The sequence below is a fragment of the Plectropomus leopardus genome, chromosome 10, assembly GCF_026936395.1.
Source record: "Plectropomus leopardus strain MGB_pleo_1.0 chromosome 10, ASM2693639v1, whole genome shotgun sequence".
Taxonomy (NCBI): Eukaryota; Metazoa; Chordata; class Actinopteri; order Perciformes; family Serranidae; genus Plectropomus; species Plectropomus leopardus.
This window is the reverse complement of record NC_142185.1, coordinates 27,969,532-27,993,047: the sequence shown is the minus strand read 5'-3', so window position 1 is coordinate 27,993,047 and position 23,516 is coordinate 27,969,532. Positions and strand designations below refer to the sequence as shown.

The 23,516-nt window shown below is 39.1% G+C and overlaps 1 protein-coding gene across 1 annotated transcript in view; it reads right to left on the bottom strand.

Annotated features, from left to right (window-relative positions):
* The window catches only part of itgbl1 (integrin, beta-like 1), a 66,601-nt gene that overhangs the window by 24,921 nt on the left and 18,164 nt on the right, over positions 1-23,516 (bottom strand). The window contains exons 3-7 of the mRNA XM_042495170.2: positions 18,631-18,777; positions 17,128-17,250; positions 15,898-16,038; positions 11,063-11,203; positions 9,104-9,250 (exon numbers count right to left, since the gene is read on the bottom strand). Of these exons, the coding sequence (XP_042351104.1) occupies positions 9,104-9,250; positions 11,063-11,203; positions 15,898-16,038; positions 17,128-17,250; positions 18,631-18,777 (699 nt within the window). The remainder of the gene's footprint in view (positions 1-9,103; positions 9,251-11,062; positions 11,204-15,897; positions 16,039-17,127; positions 17,251-18,630; positions 18,778-23,516) is intronic.

Here is a 23,516-nt window from a genome sequence, read left to right as displayed (position 1 = left end):
TAGCTGGAAAGAGGCGAGAGCATGATTGATATATTGTTAAATAGATGAATACTTAATCAGCAAGTCGTAGGATAAGCTTGAATAATGGTCCATCAAGTCAGCTCCTTTTATTCCACTTTGCTAAGGAGGAGGAGAGTCCGAGCAGACTCCTCCCAAGGGAAAACTGCTTTTTTTCCAAGAAACAGAGTCGCATTGTGACCAATGTGGCCTGCTTTAGACTGAATAAATGACTTCATGAACCTATACATTTTGCAGAGAAAAAGCTGTTTTGCTTGTTTAAAAAAAAGTTTAGAACTCTGAACCTGAAATGTCAGTGCTATTACCAATGTTTTAATTTAAAGGGGACCTATTATGCTCATTTTAAGGTTCATACTTCATATTTTGTGTTTCTACTAAAACATGTTTACATTCTTGAATGGCCAAAAACCTTTATCTTCCCCATACCGTCTGAGCCAGAACACCTGTATTAACCCTCTGTCTATAACGCTCTGTTTTAATGCCGGCCCTGTGTAGTCAGCATTTCCAGGTGTTTCGTATTTCTGCGTCTCTGCACTGCCAGAGACATGTTCCAGCACGAATTAAGTCCAAAATCTGTATCAGTATCAGCATCTATAACCAAAATGTCACATATATTCCTGACATTAGCATGTAGCTGGGTTATTCTATGAAAACGTGCCAAATCTGACGTACTCTGAAAGATAAAATCCCTCTTGTTATACTAAGTGTGTTTGTAACGTGAGATTATTGAGACGTTTACTTTTTTCAGGGATGAACGTGCTAATTTACAGCGGGCACATTTACAGCACCTTCTGTTTAAGAAAAAGCAAAACGTAATAAAAACACCCCAGTTTCTTTGTGAGGATTACTGATCCCCTTTACTAACATATTAAATAAGCTGATTTTACATTTGTATTTTAATTTTTTAGTTATATAACAATATTATTCAAGTAATAGGGCTGACACTTCAGTAACAGGGCAATATGGCATGTTGCCAGTGTTGGCATGGTTAAATTTTCACATTGCAAAATTGCACATCCTGAATAGTATTTACTTTTCTGTCATTTTGCTACTGTTGTTGTGGTGGACTATTGCGCACCTTCAGTGACTATGCCTGGGTCCGTATTTATTTGTTGTATGTTGTACTGTACTTGTCTTATGTCTTGTTGTATGTTGACCATGGTGGCAAATGAGTTTCCCCTTTGGGGAGTTAATCTTATCCTAACCTACCCTATCCTATCCTATCACCACCAGGATTATATGTTTTCCTGATGTTAGCATGTAGCTACATGTAGCAGTGTTCTTGCAGCAGGAGAATGGCTGTGTATGGCAGTACTTTCCCTGGTTAAAAATCACCAGTAAAAGACATGTCCCAGCAGGGATATGATCCAAAGTTGGAGAGAAATGAACAATATCTGCAACAAGATTACTGATTTCCCTGGTGTTAGCATGTAGCTACATATAGCAGTGTTAGCAATGTGATGTAAACACTTGCAGCAGCATGTGTGGAAGAGATAATAAAGAAATTGGTCCCGAGCTGATGTCCGCTTCTCTCAAGAGTAGAACAAAATCTTGGAAACAGTATTGAGAACAGTCTGAAGCCTCAAGTTTTTGCTCACAGTGATTCATTTTACATGTTTACCATTATTTAACAGTTTGGTCACATTTAATGTGACATTAAATTGTAACATTAAATTGCAGAAAATAAGGCAAAGCATAGGTCTCTTGTAAGTATCCGCCCTGTTTAAATCATGCGAAATTTTCCAAGACTTACAGCAGATAGAACATGAGCAAACTCAACCATCATGCATTCTGCATGATCAACCTTTAATGTCACTTTGTACGGGGGCACTCTTAAGTAGTGTTTTGATGTACATTTATCTGTGAGCTTGGAAGAATTCAAATCAAGAGGGAAAGCCGCAAAATTGAACAAATATAAAAGATTTATGTGATTTTGGAGATGTCTGTGTGAGACCAGACTGCGTCACATTTGTTCCATTTTCAGTAAAGTGCTCTGAACCCAGTGGAAATGCATGCCCATTTTGTATGCCAAAATGGGGACCAAAATTGTGCTGCACTGGCTGATCTGCATAAACACAACCACAGCTGTGACACTCTCACCGAAGAGCTGCCAAATTAACACAAAGGCAAAAGCACAAAAAAAAAAAAAAAAATGCTCTTGCATTGCACCAACATTTACGCTTTTATCATCTTCAAGGTCAGACAAAAACAGCTATTTGGCAAAAAAATATGTAGGTTGCAGTGTAAAAATCTAAATGTATTCACTGATATTAACTGCAATACTTAAAACAAAAAGTGACTTGGACTAAAACTTGGATTATTTAGAAATAAGTTCTTCACAAAATTTTCAAATCACCTCACACCTGTGATTTGGCAGTTTTAAAACCACTCTGGCAGCCTTTTTATGTTCAAAGCTTGCCTTTTCTTTTGATTTGATTTGATTTTCATTTCTGTGACAGCTGCGATGAGTCCAGCATCACACCAAATCTAATAAATCCAGTTAAATGACGGCCCCCTCTGTGCTTTGTCTCATCCTGTGGTGTGAATGAAAGCATTGCATTAGCACCCAAAGTGAAGCACCTATCAAACGGGTGTATTGTCAGAATCAGGATGTATTAAGTGCTTCATAGTTGTTTAAAACACATGCAACAAAGTGCACAATAAAAGCCAGCTACCACTAATCAATCCATTTAGCAAAACTCACACCATCCATTGCTACAGAAACAAAGGGTCTGATTTTGTAAATGCCAACATTAACAAACATACTGCTGAAGTTCTGGCTGAAGCCAGTGCAACATCATTAATGTCACATCTTTAATCACAGAGGCTCAAACAACTGTTCTTAAAGTTCCTCTCAAGGCATTGATTAAAACCCCTAAATACTTGTCTTTGTCATCAAAAGTATGTATTTAGTTGATCTTCCATGAAAGAAAATCCCTTCTTGTCTTAAATTGCTTTAATGTAACTCCATGTCATTAAGTATGCATGTATTCATAAACAAATAAGTCCTACCTTTAGCTGCTCGCCTGCCGCACGAACATACCAACGCACCTTTAACTCTGCTTTTAAAATGTAAAAGATAACATGAGTCTTCTGCATGACTACATTACTAAACAGCTAATTTCTTGGTTGCATATTTTAGATAAACCTTGTCCCTGATCACCAGCTTTGACAAGTTAAAAATGAAACTTGACTTGCAAAAACAATGATAGATAGCTCCTCTTGTAAGTTGACAGAATTGGTTCCTTAGGTTTGTGACTTATGAAACCCTGGTAATAAAAGAAATACCATAAGACATTAGTTGTTACTTTTGAAAAGAGTAATGCATTACTTTACTTAATTACTCATTAAGAAAGTCATGAGTTACACTATACATTATATTACTTTTGCATTGCTCTGCAGCATTGTCTGAGATGCATTGTCACTCAATTGCAAGTTACAAATACAACATTAGCGGGAGAATTTAGCAATTGGGAGCAGGGCAGGAGAAAGGGTTAAAAATAGGGAGACTCCTGTGTAAATTGGGAGTGTTGGCAGGCATGCTTCGCTGTGTATCTGTACAGACATGGATGTAAACTGCAACTTGTCTTGGCAGAAGCAACCAGCCAAGGCGGCAACTTTAGTTTAATCTGTCCTTTTTAAGTTTGTGGTAGTACAATCATACATTTCTGGATTTCCACTTGAGTGAGTACAGTAATGCAAAAGGTGTGTGTTTGCTATTAAATATTAACGATCACATAGTCTACTACAGGCCACACTTCAGAAAGCAGAGAAAGGAATCCCAAGAATCAGCAGAAAGATGTTGAAAGCAGGTGTTTCCTTGAGGAAATACCGCAGTATAAAGAATGTGCACAAGCGTTTTGCCTTCACCTCTCAGGAAGAAAAGCTCTGAAGCTGCTGTTTCAAATTTCAAGGCTTTTCCGCTCAAGCTGCCATCTCTACCAGCCGCATTCATCCATGCCTAAGTGATTTTCTACGTCTGTCTCCTTCACTTTCTCTCTCTCTCTCTCTTTCTCCCTCTCCTACGCTCCCACCCTGCTTCCTGTCCCTCTCCATTTTGTTCCTCACAGACCTTCACTCTTGTTCCCCTTTCTTTCCCTGCACATCCTTTCCCTTCCATCAGAGCCTTGCAAAGTTAGAATTGTTTGTTTCCAACCATTGTGATCTTTCAAACATTAAACCTAATGGGCATCCTATGAAAAAGAAAGTTATAAAACCAAGTAAATAAGTAAAGAAAGTAAATAAAACCGAGCCACCCAAACACTAAAGTATGCATGCATGCATAGTGGCCCTTTCTCTTTATTGTTTATTATATAACAGATATAAATTGTTGGCCTCAGCAGGCATTACAAATCATGATTGTATCCGACTGTGTCTCACAGTTTTATGTATTTAAAAATATTTCTTTAGGTATGCATAGGAAAATATTTTTCCAACACAGTGCACTCTGTGGTGTGAATGTACACTTTAAACTGTCACTGGATAGACTGGGATGGCTGAAACAAAATGCAATTTTTAAAGGAAGAATTTATGGATCCCATTAATTGTTCTATTGCTCAGGGTAATTTAAAGTTCAATTTTGTTGCAGCAATTGGAGATAATTTAAAGGTACTGCTGGAGGAATTAAAGCTAATTAACTCTCCGAGCACAAGTTAATCTTTGCTGTTTCATTATGTGAGGGGGGCCACCATGCCTGCTCAACCCTGTTGTTGTGGAATTGATTTGAGGCCGTCAAAACCAAAGTCTGTTATGGAACAGACACAATATGTAATGAATAGTTGATGCATTCAAAGGCAACAAATTGCTTCTGTTTGCAGAGTGCACTTAGCCCAAGGTTGGGGCTTCATATAGTAGTGACAGTTTGTGAGCTTTGTTTACTATATTGTTGTCACTGTTTCATTGTTGGCTCATGGTGATGGTAATGTAGCTTTCCTAACCATGAGTGTGAGGAAAGTCTATTGCCCGCGGTGGGATTACTGAATGGGCACAATGTGGCAAATGGGGCCAAAGTGTCAGGGGCCCTCGGCCTTAACCTGCAAAATGTGACTTGAATTAACACATACTGATCAGAAAGAGACTCAAAATGACCACAAAGAGAGACCAAACACTAAAAAAGAAGCAAAGGAACTGAAGAGATTTAAAAACAACAACAAAAAAAACAAAACAGACATGGAGCTACGAAGTGACACAAGACAACCAAAAAAGACATAAATCACAGACACAACATTACCTCAATGTGACACAAAATGACAAAATGACACATTTACCTCAGATAAACACAAAATTACCTCAATAGGACACAAAAGTATTTTGAAGAGACACAAAATTACCTAAATATGATACAAAATTACCCCAAAAAGAGCCAAATTGACACAAAAACACATAAAGCAACCATGTGGAGACACAAACAGACTACAAAGTCACACAAAATTACAAAAAAAATCCCTTATAAGACACAAAATTGTCTCAAAGAGACAGAATTACACCATAAGACACACAGATAACTCAAACACAAAATTATCTCAATAAGACACGAAAGTACCTCAATGAGGCACAATATTATCACAAAGAGACTCAAAATTACCACAATAAGACACAAAATAACCTCAGAGACACACAAAATAACTTAAAAGTTACCAAACAACTGCAAAAAGACAAAAAAACAAGAAGACATAACATGACTACAAAGAGAGACAAAATGACAAAAAGCCTCAAAATGACTTCAATAAGACACAAAATTATCTCAGAGACAGAAAATTGTCCCATAAGACAAAATTATCTCAGAGAGACAGAATATTACCTCAAAGAGAGCTAAACAACCATAACAAGACACAAAACAACCACAAGCAGACACAAATGACTACAAAGAGTTAGAAAAATATCAAAATTACACAAGGTCTGTGTGTCTTGCTTCTGTGTAGGAGAGGTGGTGGGGCCCTTTGCATCTCATTGCCCATGGGCCTACTGTCTGATTATCTGCACCTGCTATGGCCAATATTATAACATCCAGTGGGCTACAGTCGCACATATTCCCTCCTGTCATCTGGAACACAGCAGTGGCTCAAAGTCTGCAGATTCCCCGGTGACTTCCCCTCACAGTCAAATGAAACAAGAAATCAATACTTCAAATTAACCTCTGATAAATCCACAAAGCCCTGTGACCAAGCGGGTTACGCTCCACGTACTGACGCCCACTGTCAACCACATTACAAAGTTGATTTACCGTTAGGCCAACAGAATAGAGCAGGCTTTACTGTACCTTTTCTTTTTGTCCTCTCACTCTGAAGTACAGGAACAGGAACACTGATAGGTATTCCCCAGAAAATTACAACAATGAGCAAAATGAATAGAAAAGTGGTGCACTGAACAATGCCCCATACAGCACTGTGAAGCTGATTGATTAAGGTTGCTGCATCAGTGTAAAACACAGGTACAAGAGATGCCTCAGAAGACTTCCAAGAGTGCATTGCACAGCTACTAGACAATTTATCTTATTAAAAAATGGCCATAGCGTATTTTGGAACAATGCAGGTTGTCAGTCAGTCTGGTAAAAACAGTAACGCAAGCATAGTGCATTGTTACTTCTGGATGTAGGCACAACAGCTGTCTGGCAAAGCTTTACCATAATTTTGGCTTTGCTTTTTGTTGTCTGGCAATTCTATGGATGAATTAACTTGTGACTGATGTAATTTTAAGTAGGCTGTTCAATAGATGACTGAGTTTTTTATGCCTCTGCGCCAGCAACAGCTGTGGCCAGACGCATTATTTTTTGGGGTCATCTGTCCGTCCGTCCATCCCATTCTTGTAAATGCAATATCCCAAGAACGCCTTTAGGGAATTGCTTCAAGTTTGGCACAAACATCCACTAGGATTCAACAATGAAATGATTAGATTTCCTTTGTCAAAGGTCAAGGTCACTGTAACTTTGCATCTGTCTCATTCTCAAGAATGCAGCATCCCAAGAACACCTTTAGGGAATGTCTTCAAATTTGGCACAAACATCCACTTAGACTCAAAAAATTACTGATTAGAATTTGGTGGTCAAAGATCAAGCAAGGTCACTGGGACCCTGTCTATCGCACTCTTGTGCGCATGCAATATCTCACGAACACCTCAAGGTAATTTCTTCAACTTTGGTACAAGTGTCCACTTGGACAATTATTACATTTTGGTGGATAAAGTTAAAGGTAACTGTAACCTCACGCCTATTTAATTCACGACAATGTGATACCTCAAAAAGACTTTGAGGGATATTCCTCAAATGTGGTACAAACGTCCACTTGGACTTGAAATGATTAGAATTTGTTAGTCTGAGGTCAGAGTTCAAGTTCTCTGTGGCTGAGAGGCTTTGGGCTGTGTGCGTTTGTAGTAGTTCAGTGTGATCTTAATAATATGGCCTCACTCAACCAATTATATAAAGATTCTGTGTGTTTTACTCCTATGCAAGAATTCATGGCAAAAATGGTAAAAACAATGTTGTTATAATTTCGCACATTTCTTGATCCACCATGAAACGGGAGCAATTGTGGAGAAATGCTTTGTTAATATGGTGCTCATATTGGCCTACCCCCTTTTCCAACAAATCAGCTCTGGCTCGAACCGGTTCTGTTCAGGGCCCTTCAAACTGTGGTGTTATCTAGTGAGGCAGCCAACGTTTCCACCAGTTTTGAATGGAACCATCGTAATCAAGAATTAGTCACCAACAGAGGCGTTCAGCAATGCTCAATGGAAGAAAATAGCAGTGGCAAGATGACTAATCACATTGATTACCTGCAAGCTTTTGTTCTGTTATAACAGGTATTTGTCAGTAGACCAACTCTTAATGAGACCACTGCATAATCTCTTTCTGACAATTTCTCAATAGACGTCTCCATTATTATCTTAAGACTGAAACAATCCCTGTCTTGTTTTTAGTCAAGTGAGTAAATGTGCTTGAGTATAACTATCTTTTATATTTCAACTCTGTACAAAAATGCACCGCTGTAAGGCTAATGCTACTGGCTAACATTAGCTAACTTTAACTACTTTACTTCTACTTGGTCAGCCGTTCCCTTAGGTCTGGTAAAATGGAACTAATATTTTGGATTGTGGGTAAAAAAAGTTGCATCTTGCATCTTGCATCCAGGTTCTTCCCATTATGTCGTAAAAGTTGCATCATTTAAAGTTGCCCTTGTTTTTTTTAACACATTTGATTAATTTGAACAGCTGTAAACTGCATGATTAATAGATGTTTGTACAGTGTTGGTAGTTTTTTCCTCCAGTTGCATGCTTTCCATCTTGACTAATGTATGATGTCATATGCAAAAAGCTGCATTTTAATATATTCTACTTTGCACATACAACAGGCAGATACTGTGCAAGTGACACATAAATAGCCTCTATAGCATATTGGCTTTCTAGGCCAAAATATACACTACTGTTCTTAGTGTATCTTTTCCCCTACTTTCACCTCACTATCATCAATCAACAGGCTCAAGGGTGCATGACTGGGACTACAAGGAAAGCACATGCTGGACTTTTGTTTTTGTAAGCACGGGCTTCCAGTGTTGCCTCAATATGTGATCTAATATTAGTATTAGGCCAAACAATTGGAGGCTCAGAGAAAACAAGCTTCCTCTGTCCAGAAGGGCCACTAATGAAGCATACAGTGCAGTGTAATAAATCTAGACACATCGACCCACGGCTTGCTCTATTGAGAGAGCTGTTTCAGCTATGTGGCTTACATTGCTGCAGGCAAACAGTGCACCTTAATCTCACACACGCACAAATACACATGTATGAGTGCACATAACAGAGCAAATGCATAGAAAGGACTAACACATTTACAAGCAGTAATACAAACTACAAATGTATTCATGTATACAATATGCAACACAGTAAATGCACTGACTGGATGCATTTCGTTTTAGGGCTTGTTTTAAGATGCTATCAAATTTGATTGCTGGGCACCCTGGTGTCTTTACAGCTCTCTTAAGGATGGATTAAGATATGAGAAACACTGGAAATGGCCTATTTTACACCAAGAGGTGAGGACAGGCCTTTTGTAGTAACCATGGCAACAGGAGCTGATCGAAAGACCAGGTACCTCGTCCGAAGCAGGGCAAATTGGACGTTCCTCGACATTTCCTCAAACTGCTCTCAAGAGACAGGGAGCAGGACAGGGGATGCTCGCACTTCTTCCCAGCCCAGCCCTCCTTGCAGTCGCACCTGCCACAATTACACTGGCCGTGACCTGCCGAGAGGAGAGAGGGAGAGGTGGAGGGAGCACGGGGGTGAAACAAAGTGGAGGCTTTTGTACAAGGAAAATTTTAATAAGTGAACTGAAGGGAGTAAAAGAGCACGGCGTGAGGAAGAAACAGAGCATGGTGGAGAGGTTATCAGGGTACCCCCCGGGTTTCTCAAAGTTGAATTTAAGAATTTTTGAGACCTTTTTAATACTACCTTGAATGAAATTAATTCCAACTTCAAGGCCATGCTGGCAAACGTCTGAAGGATGCAATGCAAAATCGGTGTAGATTTTTAAGCCCTACAAATAATTATTTACCAAATAATTGAATTCAATAAGATATGCTAGTAATACTCACCTTCATATGTGATTTATGTAGCTTTATGAGGCATGTGTCTATACTCTTACAACATTAAACATTATAAAATAAGATAAAATTAAAGACATTTGTAAACAAAATTTAAGACTCTGTTGAAGATTTTAAGACGTTTTAATGCCTTAAATTTTAGAATATTAAATTCAAGGCTTTTAAAAGCTTTTAAGACTCCACAGGTACCCTGTTATGGTGCAGAAAAGAGGGCAGAGAGGAAGCTAAAAAACGACAAAAAAAAAAAGAACGGGGCAGCACTTGCTAGAGGTGAGAAGATAAGAGGGGATTTAGTGTTCATAACAGTAAGCTTTGACTGTCTGGTTTCTGGTCTGTCTGAAGGTACAGTAGGCCTGTGCACCACATAACTGTTAACTGTGCATATGCTCGGATGCTAAGATAGTTTTTCTGGTGCATATGTTAGTAGTAGGCACAGTGGTAGCATCCATCATATTTTGTTCATTAATTCAGTAGAAAAGGTCATTCCCACCCTCCCTAGTTTATTGTTAAGTTATATAGAAAGTTCTCTTTTATGGCTTCGAACTTGCACCAGAGTATTAGAAGCAGATGGAGAGCTGTTGTTAATATGCAAAGAACTGCAGTTATTCAGAGGTGAAGACCAATAAATGGTACTGACATGAACAACAGCAGTTGTACATTGTATAAACCAGTTCTCTCATTCAGCAAGACTTTAACATTTTGGGAAATATGCCTATTTACTTTAATGTAGAGTTAGGTAAGAAGATTGATATCATTCTCGCATTCAGACAGCAGTTTAGTATGTAGGCTAATACAGAGTCAGCAGCCAGTAAGTGTTACCAACTATTTTCCAACAAAAGTAGCCAGCACTTGTTCCAAAAGTTGCTTAAAGTCAACAGATGACATCATATACTCATTTGCATATTTGCTGCGTCATCACATATTAATGGAAACATTAAAATTTCCCAAAAGCTTTCTCTTTATACATCCACAAATTTGATTAAATAGGAAAATCTGAAAGCATCTGAATGACATGGTAGCTATGGTGCTCAGACTTTCTGAATGTTATCGAACCGGGTGGATACATTTAGATAATGACTTGTTTCACTGGGATTTTGACAAGTCAATAGGAAAAGGTCTTTCTGGGCCTGTGGGCATCATGTGATGGACCTTGAGTGTAATTCCACTTTTGGCCAGTGTGTAAAGTTTGCTTCAGAGCCTGGGGCACCTCCTGGGGGCTTGGTTTCCACCTATTTTGGTCTCTATGCTGAACTAAGCTAACCTGCTGCTGGCCCTTGCTACATATTAAGCGCATGGACATTAAAATCAATCTTCTGATCTTACTCTCTGCAAGAGCGTAAAAAAGTATAATTCCCCAGATCTTGAACCACTTTAAATATTTTTTACGAGGTCTCAGGGTTTCTGTAAATGTATTGCATTCAGGTATGTGAATCCAAAATCAGCGTGCTGACCTGAGCAGAAGTCATCCGTGTATCGGTCGTAGGTTGCATGACAGTTCCTCTCATCGCACTCGCACGTGTCTCCGTGAATGTCTCCCCAGTCACCGGAGGGATCTACATCGTAACAGTTGCACTCCCCACACACACAGGTCCCTAAGAGCAAAGATATACACACTTATTCACATTGTATTATTAGTTTTTTTCAGTCGTACAGAGCTTCTCACACAGATGAGGGTGGGAGGATGTAGTTTTCGACTTCAGCCTGCAGCCAACAGGATAAATACAACTTCTCCTTCTGTCTCGTTTTTCCTTCCTTTATCTACGTATCTGTCTGTCTCCTTCTCATTTGTTTTACATCTTAGCCGGGGCATCAGCTGAGCGGCAGCCAGTGGAAATCCCATTTTCTCTTATCAGCAGTGACAGAGTATGGGGAACCCCAGGGGAGGCAGGCCAGCTGGCAAGCCTGTGGGCTAGGGCTGGCGCGTGTCTGGCCCTTGGCCCGAGGTTCAGTCTCCCTCACCACCGTCATAACCCAGGAGCCCCGGATTTATAGAGCCGTGCACTTTTATGTCTTCCGCAAATGTCCTATACTGGCTTCACTGGAGCAGATTACGCCACCTGTGCTAGTTACTGTTCAGAAATGTTCTATAAACGCTCTATAAAATCAGGGAATACATTCATGTTCTGTATACTCAGGCTGTTTTTGACTAAATCCCAGCTAAAAGGCGACCTCTCTCTCTCTCCACACAAAAGGAGAATCATTCCTGTCTGTGTGCCTCGTGCAACCATATTACCATATTATCTCCGAGTCAAATTGTTTTGATCAAGAAATCATGTATAGACGCACGTATTTAGCCTCCAGCACTATGTGGCTGTTATCATTTTGACAGCATGCCAGTTAGCGTATTATTAGCCCAACTGAGGAGGTTAGGTGAACCCAACAGATGGAGGGGGTTGTCAGTTTGTTGGGATGAAACAGAGTTATGTACCGTCAGTCAAATCGTTCACTCATTCATTTCAGCAGAGCAGAAGATAAAGGTGACTGTTGAGCAAAGTTAAGGAGAGAAAGATATGTAATATCCTCTGCAAAACACTTTGCATCTCTACATCTATACAGACTGATGAAATCAAATCAACGCTCTTATGTAATCATCTTCCTTGATCCGTCTCATATAATCACCAGGAATTATCTTCACAATGCTTTAAAGGAGGATTAATTCAGAGCAAAATGGTGACATGCCATATAGGGATGGGAATTGAGAATTGTTCCCATTATAATCAGAGCCAAATTGTCTGACTTCTTATGTGTTGCACTTGAATGGGGGAAGATGCTGGAATATGTTGGCATATTTTACTCAGCTGGAGGGGTTAAAATAGAGTTTTTATTGTATTTGAGCAAATGTAACACTACTGAAAATAAGCTTTAACATTTGTTGGCAGTGCATGTCAGAGATGGTGTTTTGCACAGTATATGCATGTTGCATTTTGACAAGTGCATCAGATATATCGAGAAAAAATTGAGATAATTTATTTATCCTGAGGTCAATTGTGTGCAGCAGTTGCAGTACAAAGTTGGAAGAGTGCAGATACCAAGAATGCAAATATACAAAAGACTAAAATGACAGTACGGTGCAAGTAAATGCAACCAGAAAAAAACACTCTTTTTTTTGCCTAGACGGGAATAACCAAAGATGAAAACATTCCCCAAACATTATACATTATATCTTTCGCAAATTTTAAATAATGTCAGCCAGGTTTATAAGCTCCAGTACAATTATTTTAGTAATTCTTTTAGCGATTGTCAAATCAAATTTTGTTGTCATGTTTGTTCTTTTCGATGAAATAGTTTAGCTTTTCTTAAACAAATATTTGCATATATTTGCAGAACCTGTAGGCAACGGGACAAGATTTAGTATCTTAAGTGTCAAGGTTTCCGTTGATAAATACTGACCAATCAATTTTGAACGGCAGGTAAAGAGTCGCGTGGAGAAGTGGAACACATTGTCCAGAACACTATCTCAGAACCCATTGGCTATACTCTGAAGAAAATTTAGTTTTTATTAACTTTTTTAAAAAAATGCATCTGCCTTCATGTGTAGATATCTGCATAGTTGTTCTCATTCGCATGTCATCACAAACTGACCCCGAAGCATCTGATAACGACACACAGGGCACCCTTTGGCGTCTTTATGTGATGCACAAAGTCATTTTTATACTACGTTAAATGCTCTCAGCGTCCAGTACAGCCTCAGATGGGTATACACTGGAGTTAGTTGGAAGCCTGGTGCCACTCATGAAGATGCTGGGCACCCTTTAACGATATCACACACCGACTGACTGGGCGTGACAAAATGTAGGTTTTTAGAGGACTTGGGAATGACAACAAGCTGATAAAGATCAGCCGAAATGATCAGCTACGTCAGTTCTCCCGAAATATTGGCCGTTGCTCCCAGGGCCTTATTTTGGATTGGTTACAAGATCGGCTTTTGCCGAGGAGAGTAAGGAAGATAAATCAAAGCTATAAAACTGACATATTTTTCCACAGTCACACAATGTGTCAAAAAGGAATCAATGACGAAATCGATAAAGAATTCGATTGATAACAGGTACTTTTGAAAGAATTGGAAAAAGCTCTCAAGCTAATAGAGCCAGCAGAAGAATATGTGCATAGGTTAATTTGATCTGAGATGGACTCCTTTTTAATTGCAGTCATATTTCCTTTTTCCTTTTATCTGGTAATTCTTGGGATTGTAAAGCCTTCAGCTGCCCTTTTCTATACTAAAGAGGAGTACAATGAGCTACTACACCGTGAACACAGTCGATGGTTGTTCATGCTGTGTCAGCTGTGCACTTAACCATAAATCATGGGGCTCTGTCCATGTAGCCTACCATTTAGCCCTACCACTTAGCCAGCCCTCAGCCAGTCCACTGTAATTAATTTTAGAAAGCTTTACTGAAATCCCGCAGGATCACTTGAGCTTGGTTGGTAAAGCTATTTCTCTGACTCCCCCTGTCCGCCATGCTCTGATGACTTTCAGAGGAATTTACATGAGGATTTCTTAAACCGTTTTATTCTCTGCTTTCGTTTTCCCCGTTTTTCTCCTGCCTTTGTTTTTTCTGTCTCCATCTCTTTCGTGATGTCAAAGTTGATTCTTTTCATCTGTAGCAGTCAGAAAATGACACCCACACCTGAGATTCTCTTGTCACACATGTTTGAAACCATGACAGATCAAAACAGTTTTTTAAATCTTTAGTGAGTATCAGCTCAGTTCATTTCTTCTCCCGAGCGTTTCACCGCTCCTGAGATCGGCTGTGTCCAGAATCGTTCACTACTCACTATATAGTGACTTCACCATTTTGTAGTGCTGTCCAATTGTATAGTTGGAAATATTATACCCTATACAGAGGCATCAGAGTATTCCACAATATATCGCGAAAAGTAGTACACTAGCGTTCGTCTTTAACAAAGCACTATATCCCATCATGCATTGCACTCAACGAGCAAATTGGCTTGATTTCTTCTTCAGTTTCAGAAAAAGTTACCCAAAGAGCAACGTAATGACAGATTACCCCAAATTAGCAAGAAATCCCAAAAAAAATTACTAGAAAATAGCTTTAAAATTGGATTTAAAATAAAAAGGAAATTATCTTTTTAAAAAAAATTAAATATATAACTTTAATAATTGTACATTAAAAATGTTATTTTTCTGGATATTTCCCCCAAAATAATTTTCTCTTATTTTAACAAACTAATGTTTAACTAATTCCAGGTCATTTTATCTCTTGCCGAGTTGATCGTTGCCGGTTTCACAAGTGTTGGAAAGAAATCAAACAAATTTGCTCAGGTTTCAAATGTGAGAGGTTCCTTAATGCCGCACAAGAAAACTGATGTTGATCCAGGTTTCAAAGGTTTAACAGACTAATGCAAAAATGCGCAAAAGGCGAGAGAGCAGCATGATTCCAACGTTTTGTTTTTTCAGTTTCAATGACGTATTAAAGTTTGTTATAGTTGTAGCTCCCCAGTGAGAAAATAAATCCGCAATCAGTTTTCTCTAGTGCTACACAGAAGATGTGGTGGTTCACTTTCACATTGCGAGCTGCATGTTAGGCTTTAGCTTCTAATTTTATCTTTTTAACATGTTTTTGCTTTTGAGTGAGTTTGACGTCCTGGATAAATCCTTCAAATATATATGGTAGACCCTTCTGTCTGCTCCTCTCAGAAATGGCCTTTGCACTTTCCCTAAAATTAGATAATATTTCTTCAGGGAGTGCAGCTAGTTACAATGTAAGCTTCATGCTAGCTTGGTGAAGAAGAGCTTGAAGAAACCCAGTGAAGGATTCAACTGGGCGACAGCAATGACATTAATTAACGGCACAGACAAAATGATCCGAGAAGTGCCTAAAAACGTGTTTTCATGTTGCCATTGCTATATAGTCCTCTACAGAACTCCCTATATAGTGAGTGGGGAGTAGTGAGGGACTCGGACACAGACATAGTCTTGTCCTCATCTTAATGGCCTTAGATAACAGACAGGAAATGAACCTGACCCCATTTAGACTGTTTGTTTTCTGTGTCCTAGCAACACAATTCAATTGCAGTTGTCACCATTATGAGGTGGATTCTAATTGGGTTGGAAGCTGTACTGACAATTAACATATAGCAGGACTTCCTGGCAATACTTATCACTCTAGTATTTTTATTGCTTTGTAAATCCATTATAACAAAGATCTGCATAATTGCAGTTTAAAAAATGTGTTTTTCCAGATACTACATTTTGCTCTGATGTAATTTAAACTACTTGCACTATATACTGTATTCAGTACCGGCCTTGAAGCGGTTAACAGACCTCTGTTGCTGCAGATTTTGCCATCTGGAGAGGTGCATCTCCGCTTGCTTTCCCATGGGCTGATGTCACACTGGAATTCACATTTGTCTCCATGCCAACCAGCAGCACAGTAACAGTTTCCACAGTAACACTGGCCATGGCCTGGAAGCAGAATGCACATGCAACAACTGATGAGTTCACCTCCTTCAGTGTTATAGACTGACAGTTAAACACATATCTACTTTCACTGAAATTTCAAAGAAAACTTTGTTTTTCTTGCATGCCACTGGGGAACGAAGAATACAAAAATGAAGAATAAAAGTAAATGGGGTCTGTGCTCTCCAACAGCAAAAGTATAAAGCATTGCAACAAGCATTTAAAAGATCAAAGTGGCCCAATAACACAACCAAACCAACTCATCAGAGTAGCAGTGGACCAGCAGCTCTTGTAGTCAGTGGGGTAAAATTACTCTTTTTGGCTGTGGACTCTGATTTTGAAGACAACATAGATAAGTTTCTGTTTTAGTTCAGTTCCCCCTGTTGAAAAGGGAAGTGCGTCTGGATGAGACTTGGAATATACTGCAAAAGTTGTTGTAGAGTGTGAAAATGTATGTTTTTTCGTGTATTTTTGCTGTTGTTAAACTCTGTCTCTGTTATTGGATTCTTCGGTCACTGGAGGCATGCGAGAAAAACAAAGTTTTCTTTAGGAATTCAGCGCGACACAAGTAATTAATATATAAATGGTCTTTTTTGAGTGAAGTATTTTTTTAAGGACTGTATACCATTACTACAAAAGCTCACAATGTTGTAATTTTGCCAGCCCAAATCAAAAACCGGTGAATTTTCTTGAATCAAATTTTTTTTAAATCACACATTTAACATTTCAGAATTTGTTTTCACTGCTTTTAATTGACAATATCTGAGACTTGCTAGACAAATTAAGGTACCTGCATTTCTGACATAGGCCTGATAAGCCATTATTTGTCTTTCAAATGGAATTTAAAAATCCCTAATTAACATTGTCACTGGATCAACCTGAAGGGGACAGGGTGAGCATAACACCGTCATATACAGTAATCTAGTTTAAACTTCAATTAACCTTCATGAACACATGAGGCTAATGTATTTTCTTATGTCAAACAGAGTGACAACAATAGACAGTCCTCAAATAACCATATAGCACCAAACTAAAGTGCCTTTTCTTCTATGGGGGGAAAGAGTGAAGGGGGGGCATAGGAACTGTGGGGCATACCTCCACACACCTCTCCGGTGTCCTCGTCCAGACACTCGCTGTCGTCACACTCACAGAACCGTCCCGTCACCAGACCCTTGTTGTCCTTATTGTCACACATGCAGCTACCACAGTGGCAGGTCCCTGTGAAAGATACTGGCTTTAAACACAATTTAAGCTCTTTTGGTGGAAAAGGTCAAGTCTGTGACTCTGTGTGTGTGTGTGTGTGTGTGTGTGTGTGTGTGTGTGTGTGTGTGTGTGTGTGTTTACGGTATGTGCTCTGCAGTGGGTTGGAAAATGTGTGCATGTTTTGATGCCGTGCACTTTAAGACCAAGAACCCAGCTGGTTTGCAGATGTGCATGGGAGGCGCCGTCTGTGCATCATGTGGCAGCAGGTCTAGACTGGTGTCTGACTGCTAAAGGCGATGACGGTGTGTTTATGCATGTGTGTGTGTTGGGGCCTTTCAAATGCAGCGCTATAGGGACGGAAGACTAAACATCATGCTGTGAATAAATTTGCATTTATAAACACTCAAACAGGCCACATACCGTACTGTACATCCTTTCACAGACACACACACACACACACACACACACACATGCTGACATGCAGACACACAAATACACGTTTATCCTTCATTTAGCTGGAGGCTTGGGCAGGAGGCTTGAATTATCAATACTTACAGTATTGATAATTCAAGATGTCAGTCCTCCCAGTGACGCTCATTCATGCATAGATGTATAAACGTAGCTGTGTTAGTGAGAAACTTTGTTTATATTGTGTTTGAGAGCAAAGAAATATCTTCCATAACTGAAAGGAATTCACTGTAAAGGGATTTATACGTTGTAAGTTTATTGTAGTTAATAATTATTTGGTATACTGTGCAGGATTTTCCCAAAAAACAAAAGAAAACCTGTATGTACAAACCCATGCAAAAGTAAACCCTAAAAATAATCACTTATGACCTACTAGAAATGTGTTGCAGTGTATTTACCTGCACAGATCTTGTATCCATTCATTTACTTATTTATTTTATTTTGCTATATTTTGAACATTTCTGGGCACAGCTTGTAAGTGAGGTTGGGACTTAATACAAAGGTAGTGATCTGGTAAAAAGAGCACACATCTAAGAGGAAGCTACAAAATTCACGAACACAGCACTAAAAAACCCCACAAATATAGCAAGGCAAAATGGCAAGAGGACATATTTCTTCTTTTCTGATTTCAGTCAGTCAGATCTGCAGTTATTAAAGTCAGTGGATTTGTCAAAAGGGCAACCTAGAGCTTTTCTTTATTAATGGCTCATTACAACGCTACAGAGCATTAAGAAGCACCATTACCTGTACAATTTTAAAACTTTTTTAACAACTGTATTATAGGAAAGTGATACAAAGGGCAAATCACAAAAAATGTCACTTTATGTAGCCTTGTTGTTGTATGTGTATTTTGTGTGCTGTGTGTGTGTGTTCGGTGTGTGTGTGTGTGTGTGTGCATGTGCGTGTGCATGCTTGTGGCTGCAGTACCTCTGTTGGAGCATACCACCCCCTGTGGGTTTTTGCAAAGCTCTTTGCTCTTCTTGTTGGGGAGGTTACACTCCTCCTGGAACTGGCAGGCTTCTCCGAACCAGCCTTCATCACACTCACACGTCCCACAGTCACAGTAGCCACGGTCTGAAGGGAAACACAACACGCCACATGCTGTTTATCAATGCTGAAAAGGATGCCCACTGCCAGAGCTTCAAATGACTCTAAACCAAGGACACACAAGTGTTATCGTAAATGGATAGAACAGCATTGAACCACCAGGAGAGTACAGGAATTGGTTTTATAGGATTAATTTGACTCCCGTGACATTTTGATTATTGTAAAGACTGATTGTGCTCACAAATGACTTGCTTTAAATGGATGTGAACTATACATTCCCCTTGAGGTGCATTAATGTAAACACTGTAACAAATTGCTGTAAAACTATGGCAACTATGGCTCTTTCTTACAGAAAGAGTGAAAAATGCCATAAAACACTTTAAATCTTTCTGCTTTGTAATGCACTGTAAACCTCACATTCTACTGTATAATACTGTAATTTCATGGGAAAAGCTGTTTTAATGAAATTGCTGTAAAAATATACTACCAAATTCAAACAGTAATGTACAGCTTCAAAACAAACAAACAAACAAACAAAAAAAACAGTAAATCTTGATGCCTGTTGGAGCCAATTGTACACAGTAACCCATAGACTGTCACGTTCTATTGTAGAACAACAATAAATTTAACAGTAGTATAATATTGACGCAATTTTCAGTATTGACACTGTAAAATAACAGTAGAATGCTGGCAACTACAGCTGCCAGTAGTTTGCTTTTTTTGTTAAAACAATTCAGGATGATATACTGGCTGTCCCTTCGATCACTTAGTATGAGCTTTTGCCTTGTTGAGTGTTCGCAGGATTTGCACAGGAGGTTTAGCGTCAATATTTCTCATCATTCTGATGGCCGCAGTGAGAAATATGAAAAACAGGAGGAATCATATGATGCAAATGAAGGCTTTTGACAAGTTATTATAAATGTTGCTCCCAGTGCATTTAGCAGCAAGGGACCTTGTATGTCACACTCAATCATTCTCCTGACTCGTTCATCATGTAAACGTGGTGTCCTTTTCAAGGGCTATCCATCAGTCATTAACAGGCAAGTCCCCTGTCTCTTCTCATTATCAGTATGTCTCAGGGGACACTTAGGAGCAGATTCAAGGAAAAGAGTAAAATGGAAAGTGCACTTGAAAGAAAACTGCACCACATAGACAATGAAATTTGGAGGCTGAAAAAATTTCTTTAAAAAAATGTTCACACTTTTCTGAAATTGTTATTCAAACTGTAAAAAACAGAAGCTTTGGGTAGACTGTACTTTCTGTTGGCAGTTTCTGAAAACAAAAAACAGAACAGATATTCAACATTTCCATGTTATTGCAAAGTTGCCACATATAGGTTTGGAATAATCATATTATCTTGAGACTGTCAACGTTTTGCCATATCAAAGTATTTTAACCATCAGTGCTACAGTCCAATAAAAGTCAAATACCCCTTTGCAGTCAAAATTTGTGCGTAGAGATATTGGCTAAAAATTTGTTTGCCTTTCAGTTTTGTTTATTTATTATTTTATGAGGGTCATTTTCAGTGTTGTGAACATGCCAGAAAACAGGGTGAGTAAACAGCAGAAAGCAGTACGGAGGTCAGTGAAAATGTCAGTGTTACTTCTTTTCTAATATCTGTTACTTATCCAGCCTTCCTTTCAAACTTGGTGCTGACTACTGTAATTTCAAACTATGTGCGAGTGCTACATGGATGGAAATGGACCAAATTTATGGCAGCATGTCATTGCATTGCACAAAAATGGACCTGGACCCAAGATACATCACACAGCCTTGCTTACAGATTTTCTGTTATAAAAGAGATGTTTGTAAAACTGTTGACAAGACAACTTGAACAGAACTGCATACAAGGTCAATTATGACTCGTTCCATTATGATTTTTGAACCATGGCAGCTTTATTTGTAAAACTTTTTTTCAAGATGAAAAAAAGCGATTTACAAATCTGATTGTCATCAAAAGTCCATGGGCCATTCGGGAACCATTCCAACCCGGACAGGAAGCTAGAAACATTTTGATGTATACACCAGCTGAGCAGTCCTCTTTGGACTGAATAGGTGCAATATTGGCATTCAGTATTATCATCCAATAATACATCCATGGTCCACCTGGCTGTCAATTTCCATCACTGCCCATTGAAGATGTTTGGACTACTATCACTCTGTTACTCTCATTTTTAAAGGCAGCAGGTGAACTTCAGTTTCTAACTTTAACAGACTTAAAATTTATTACAGTGTATACATACCCAAACCAAAGTTACTCACTGATTCTTGAATCATTGTCACTTAAAAAAAGATACTGTAGACCACAGCCATTGTATATTTGCTACTATTTTTATTGCTTTGTGGTTATTATTTAATTCTTCAATACACTCAGCACAGACTCATGGAGCTAATCTGAATAAGAGAGGACATTTCTTTTTGGATTTATCATTGAGTTTTGCAGATGGAAACTACCACACAATAGCTGTAAAACTGAATTAAAGTCTCTCCAACTTAATTCAGCCGAATATTACAAAGTCACTGCCACCCACTAGCCCCCATTAATCTGCGCTTGACAATCACTCTGACATATAAAATGGACCCTCTTTGTCTGCTGGGCGAAAGTTTATGTGTGTGGGAAGGTGCCTGTCTGTCAACAGTTTATCTTTCCTGGTGCTTCCGGAGCACTAATTCTCTGTGGCTTGGGGGTGTCGGGGTCCTTCCTACACACCACCGACGGACACAGGCGCCCAGCCAATCAGGCTCCGACCAGTGCCCGGATACATCCAATGGGGGTCGGGCAGAGATGGTGCATCTGTGGCAGCATCAGTGGCAGTAATAACAGGTGATGTGGCGCTACCATGATTAACTGCTCAAGAGGAGAGGATGGTGACTCATGCACCAAGCTAATTTCAGGTTAAGGAGTTAACATGACTAACAAAGTATAAAATTGAGAGGGAGATAAACAAGGAAATAGGTCTGTGTGGAACATAATAATTCAGCAATCTTGAGTGAAAATTGGTTAACCTTTTGAAACCTGGATGTGCTGCAAATGTTTGTGTCCTTTTTTGTTAAGATGCCCTCTGCCTTCCTCCCATATTTTTGAAAGAAAGCAAGCCATTTTGCTCAGATTTCAAAGGGTTAAATACATGTACCAAAACCAATTTCCGCTACGTGAGCAGAAAACACCTTCGTCACTTACATTTGAAGCAATCTTGGGGCTATTCTGAGAATTCAGGGGAGTTTCAATTATAAGCAACACAATGCAAGACATACATTATATATTGCAAATTTAAAAACTGCCCATGACTGTCTCTGTGCTCATTTATTATTTGCACTTGATTTTGATAGTCTCCAAATGACATTTCCCCACTTACTTTGTTTAGACCATGTTCTCCATATCATGATATACTCATTTCAGAGAGTAATTATACCTCCTTGCTTTCCTCTCCCTGTGGGCTGCAGAGCCAGAAAAGGCAGCAGGTCAGCTCGTGTTCAGTGGAAAAGATCTAGGAGACACCTGTCTCAGGTAATAACTCATTCTCTGCGTGCGCTGCCCTCACAGCGACTAACTTCTGCTTTTCATCCTTCTGGTTTTTACAGTTCTCAACATTCAGTTGTCAGCTTTGGTGACTTCATCATACCTTTTCATAACAGCAATATAGAAGCACTTGTTCCAAAAGCAAGAAGTCTTTTGGTGCTGTAATGGGTCCCAATCAGAGTTGCCTTTTACGAGTGGACTTGGACAGACTTGAGTGGCTTTTTCTCCTTGCAGCCCACACTGGTATCATTAGGTGACTCACCACACAGGCAAACTGCCCAGCGAAGCTCAGAATATCTAAGTGAGAGCGCATCAAAATATGTACTAGCAAAAAAAAAAAAAAAGCAGAGATGAACAATTTAATGGGCTGTAATGGCTCAAGGACTGCATTTCACTATGTGTCCCTCTTTCCATTTTTTTCTCTCTCTCTCTTTGGGAAGTAAAAAAATTAAACCTTTTAGTCACTTTGGACAGACTGCCATTAGTGAGTTGTTCTCCCATGATTAGTTTATATCATCTGTCTGTGATGTGTCCATATTGGAAGCAACATCTTAAGCTTATGTAATGCTGATGGGAAGTGCATCTGGAGGAGTTTGATTTGGAGCAGCACTGAACAAACTGACTTCTTATGTGCCGCTGACATAAACCCCCCCTTGGGTGGGATCTTCTCTGGCTCTGGCAGGGGGCTCAGAGGCTGGGGGACTGAGCCAGAAAAAGAGCAGAGGTTCTGAAAAACCCACAGCCGGGGAAAGAGAGAAAGAGCTGGAGAGACTAAAATGCGTTCTTACTGAGCAACAGCCTCCAGGGCTGAGAAATGAAGCCAACACACAAGTGCCAAAAACTGCATTTCCACAAATGGCCACTTGAGGCTGGCTCCACATATTTAGGGCCTGGTGCAAATATATATATATATATATATAGGGTGTGAATTTTTATATAAGTCACCCATTTAATTAATCTATAACTAATTAATTTAGTTATAGAGTGCAGCAAATTTTTATTTTTTTGTATTTTTCTTGTCCTGGTTCGTTTAAAAAAAAAAAAAAGCCAGCGGGATTTTCCATAGAATTTTGGATTACTGCAGATTTTGGATAACAGTACTTTTGTGAGATTTGAAGTATAACACAGTAAAAAGCTTACGTACAACAAACTATACCATGGTCACATTACTTATTGTTGTGACCACAACAAGGCTGTATTGTGATGATGACGTCCTCTTGTGTCATTATCCATTTGTTAGCAACAG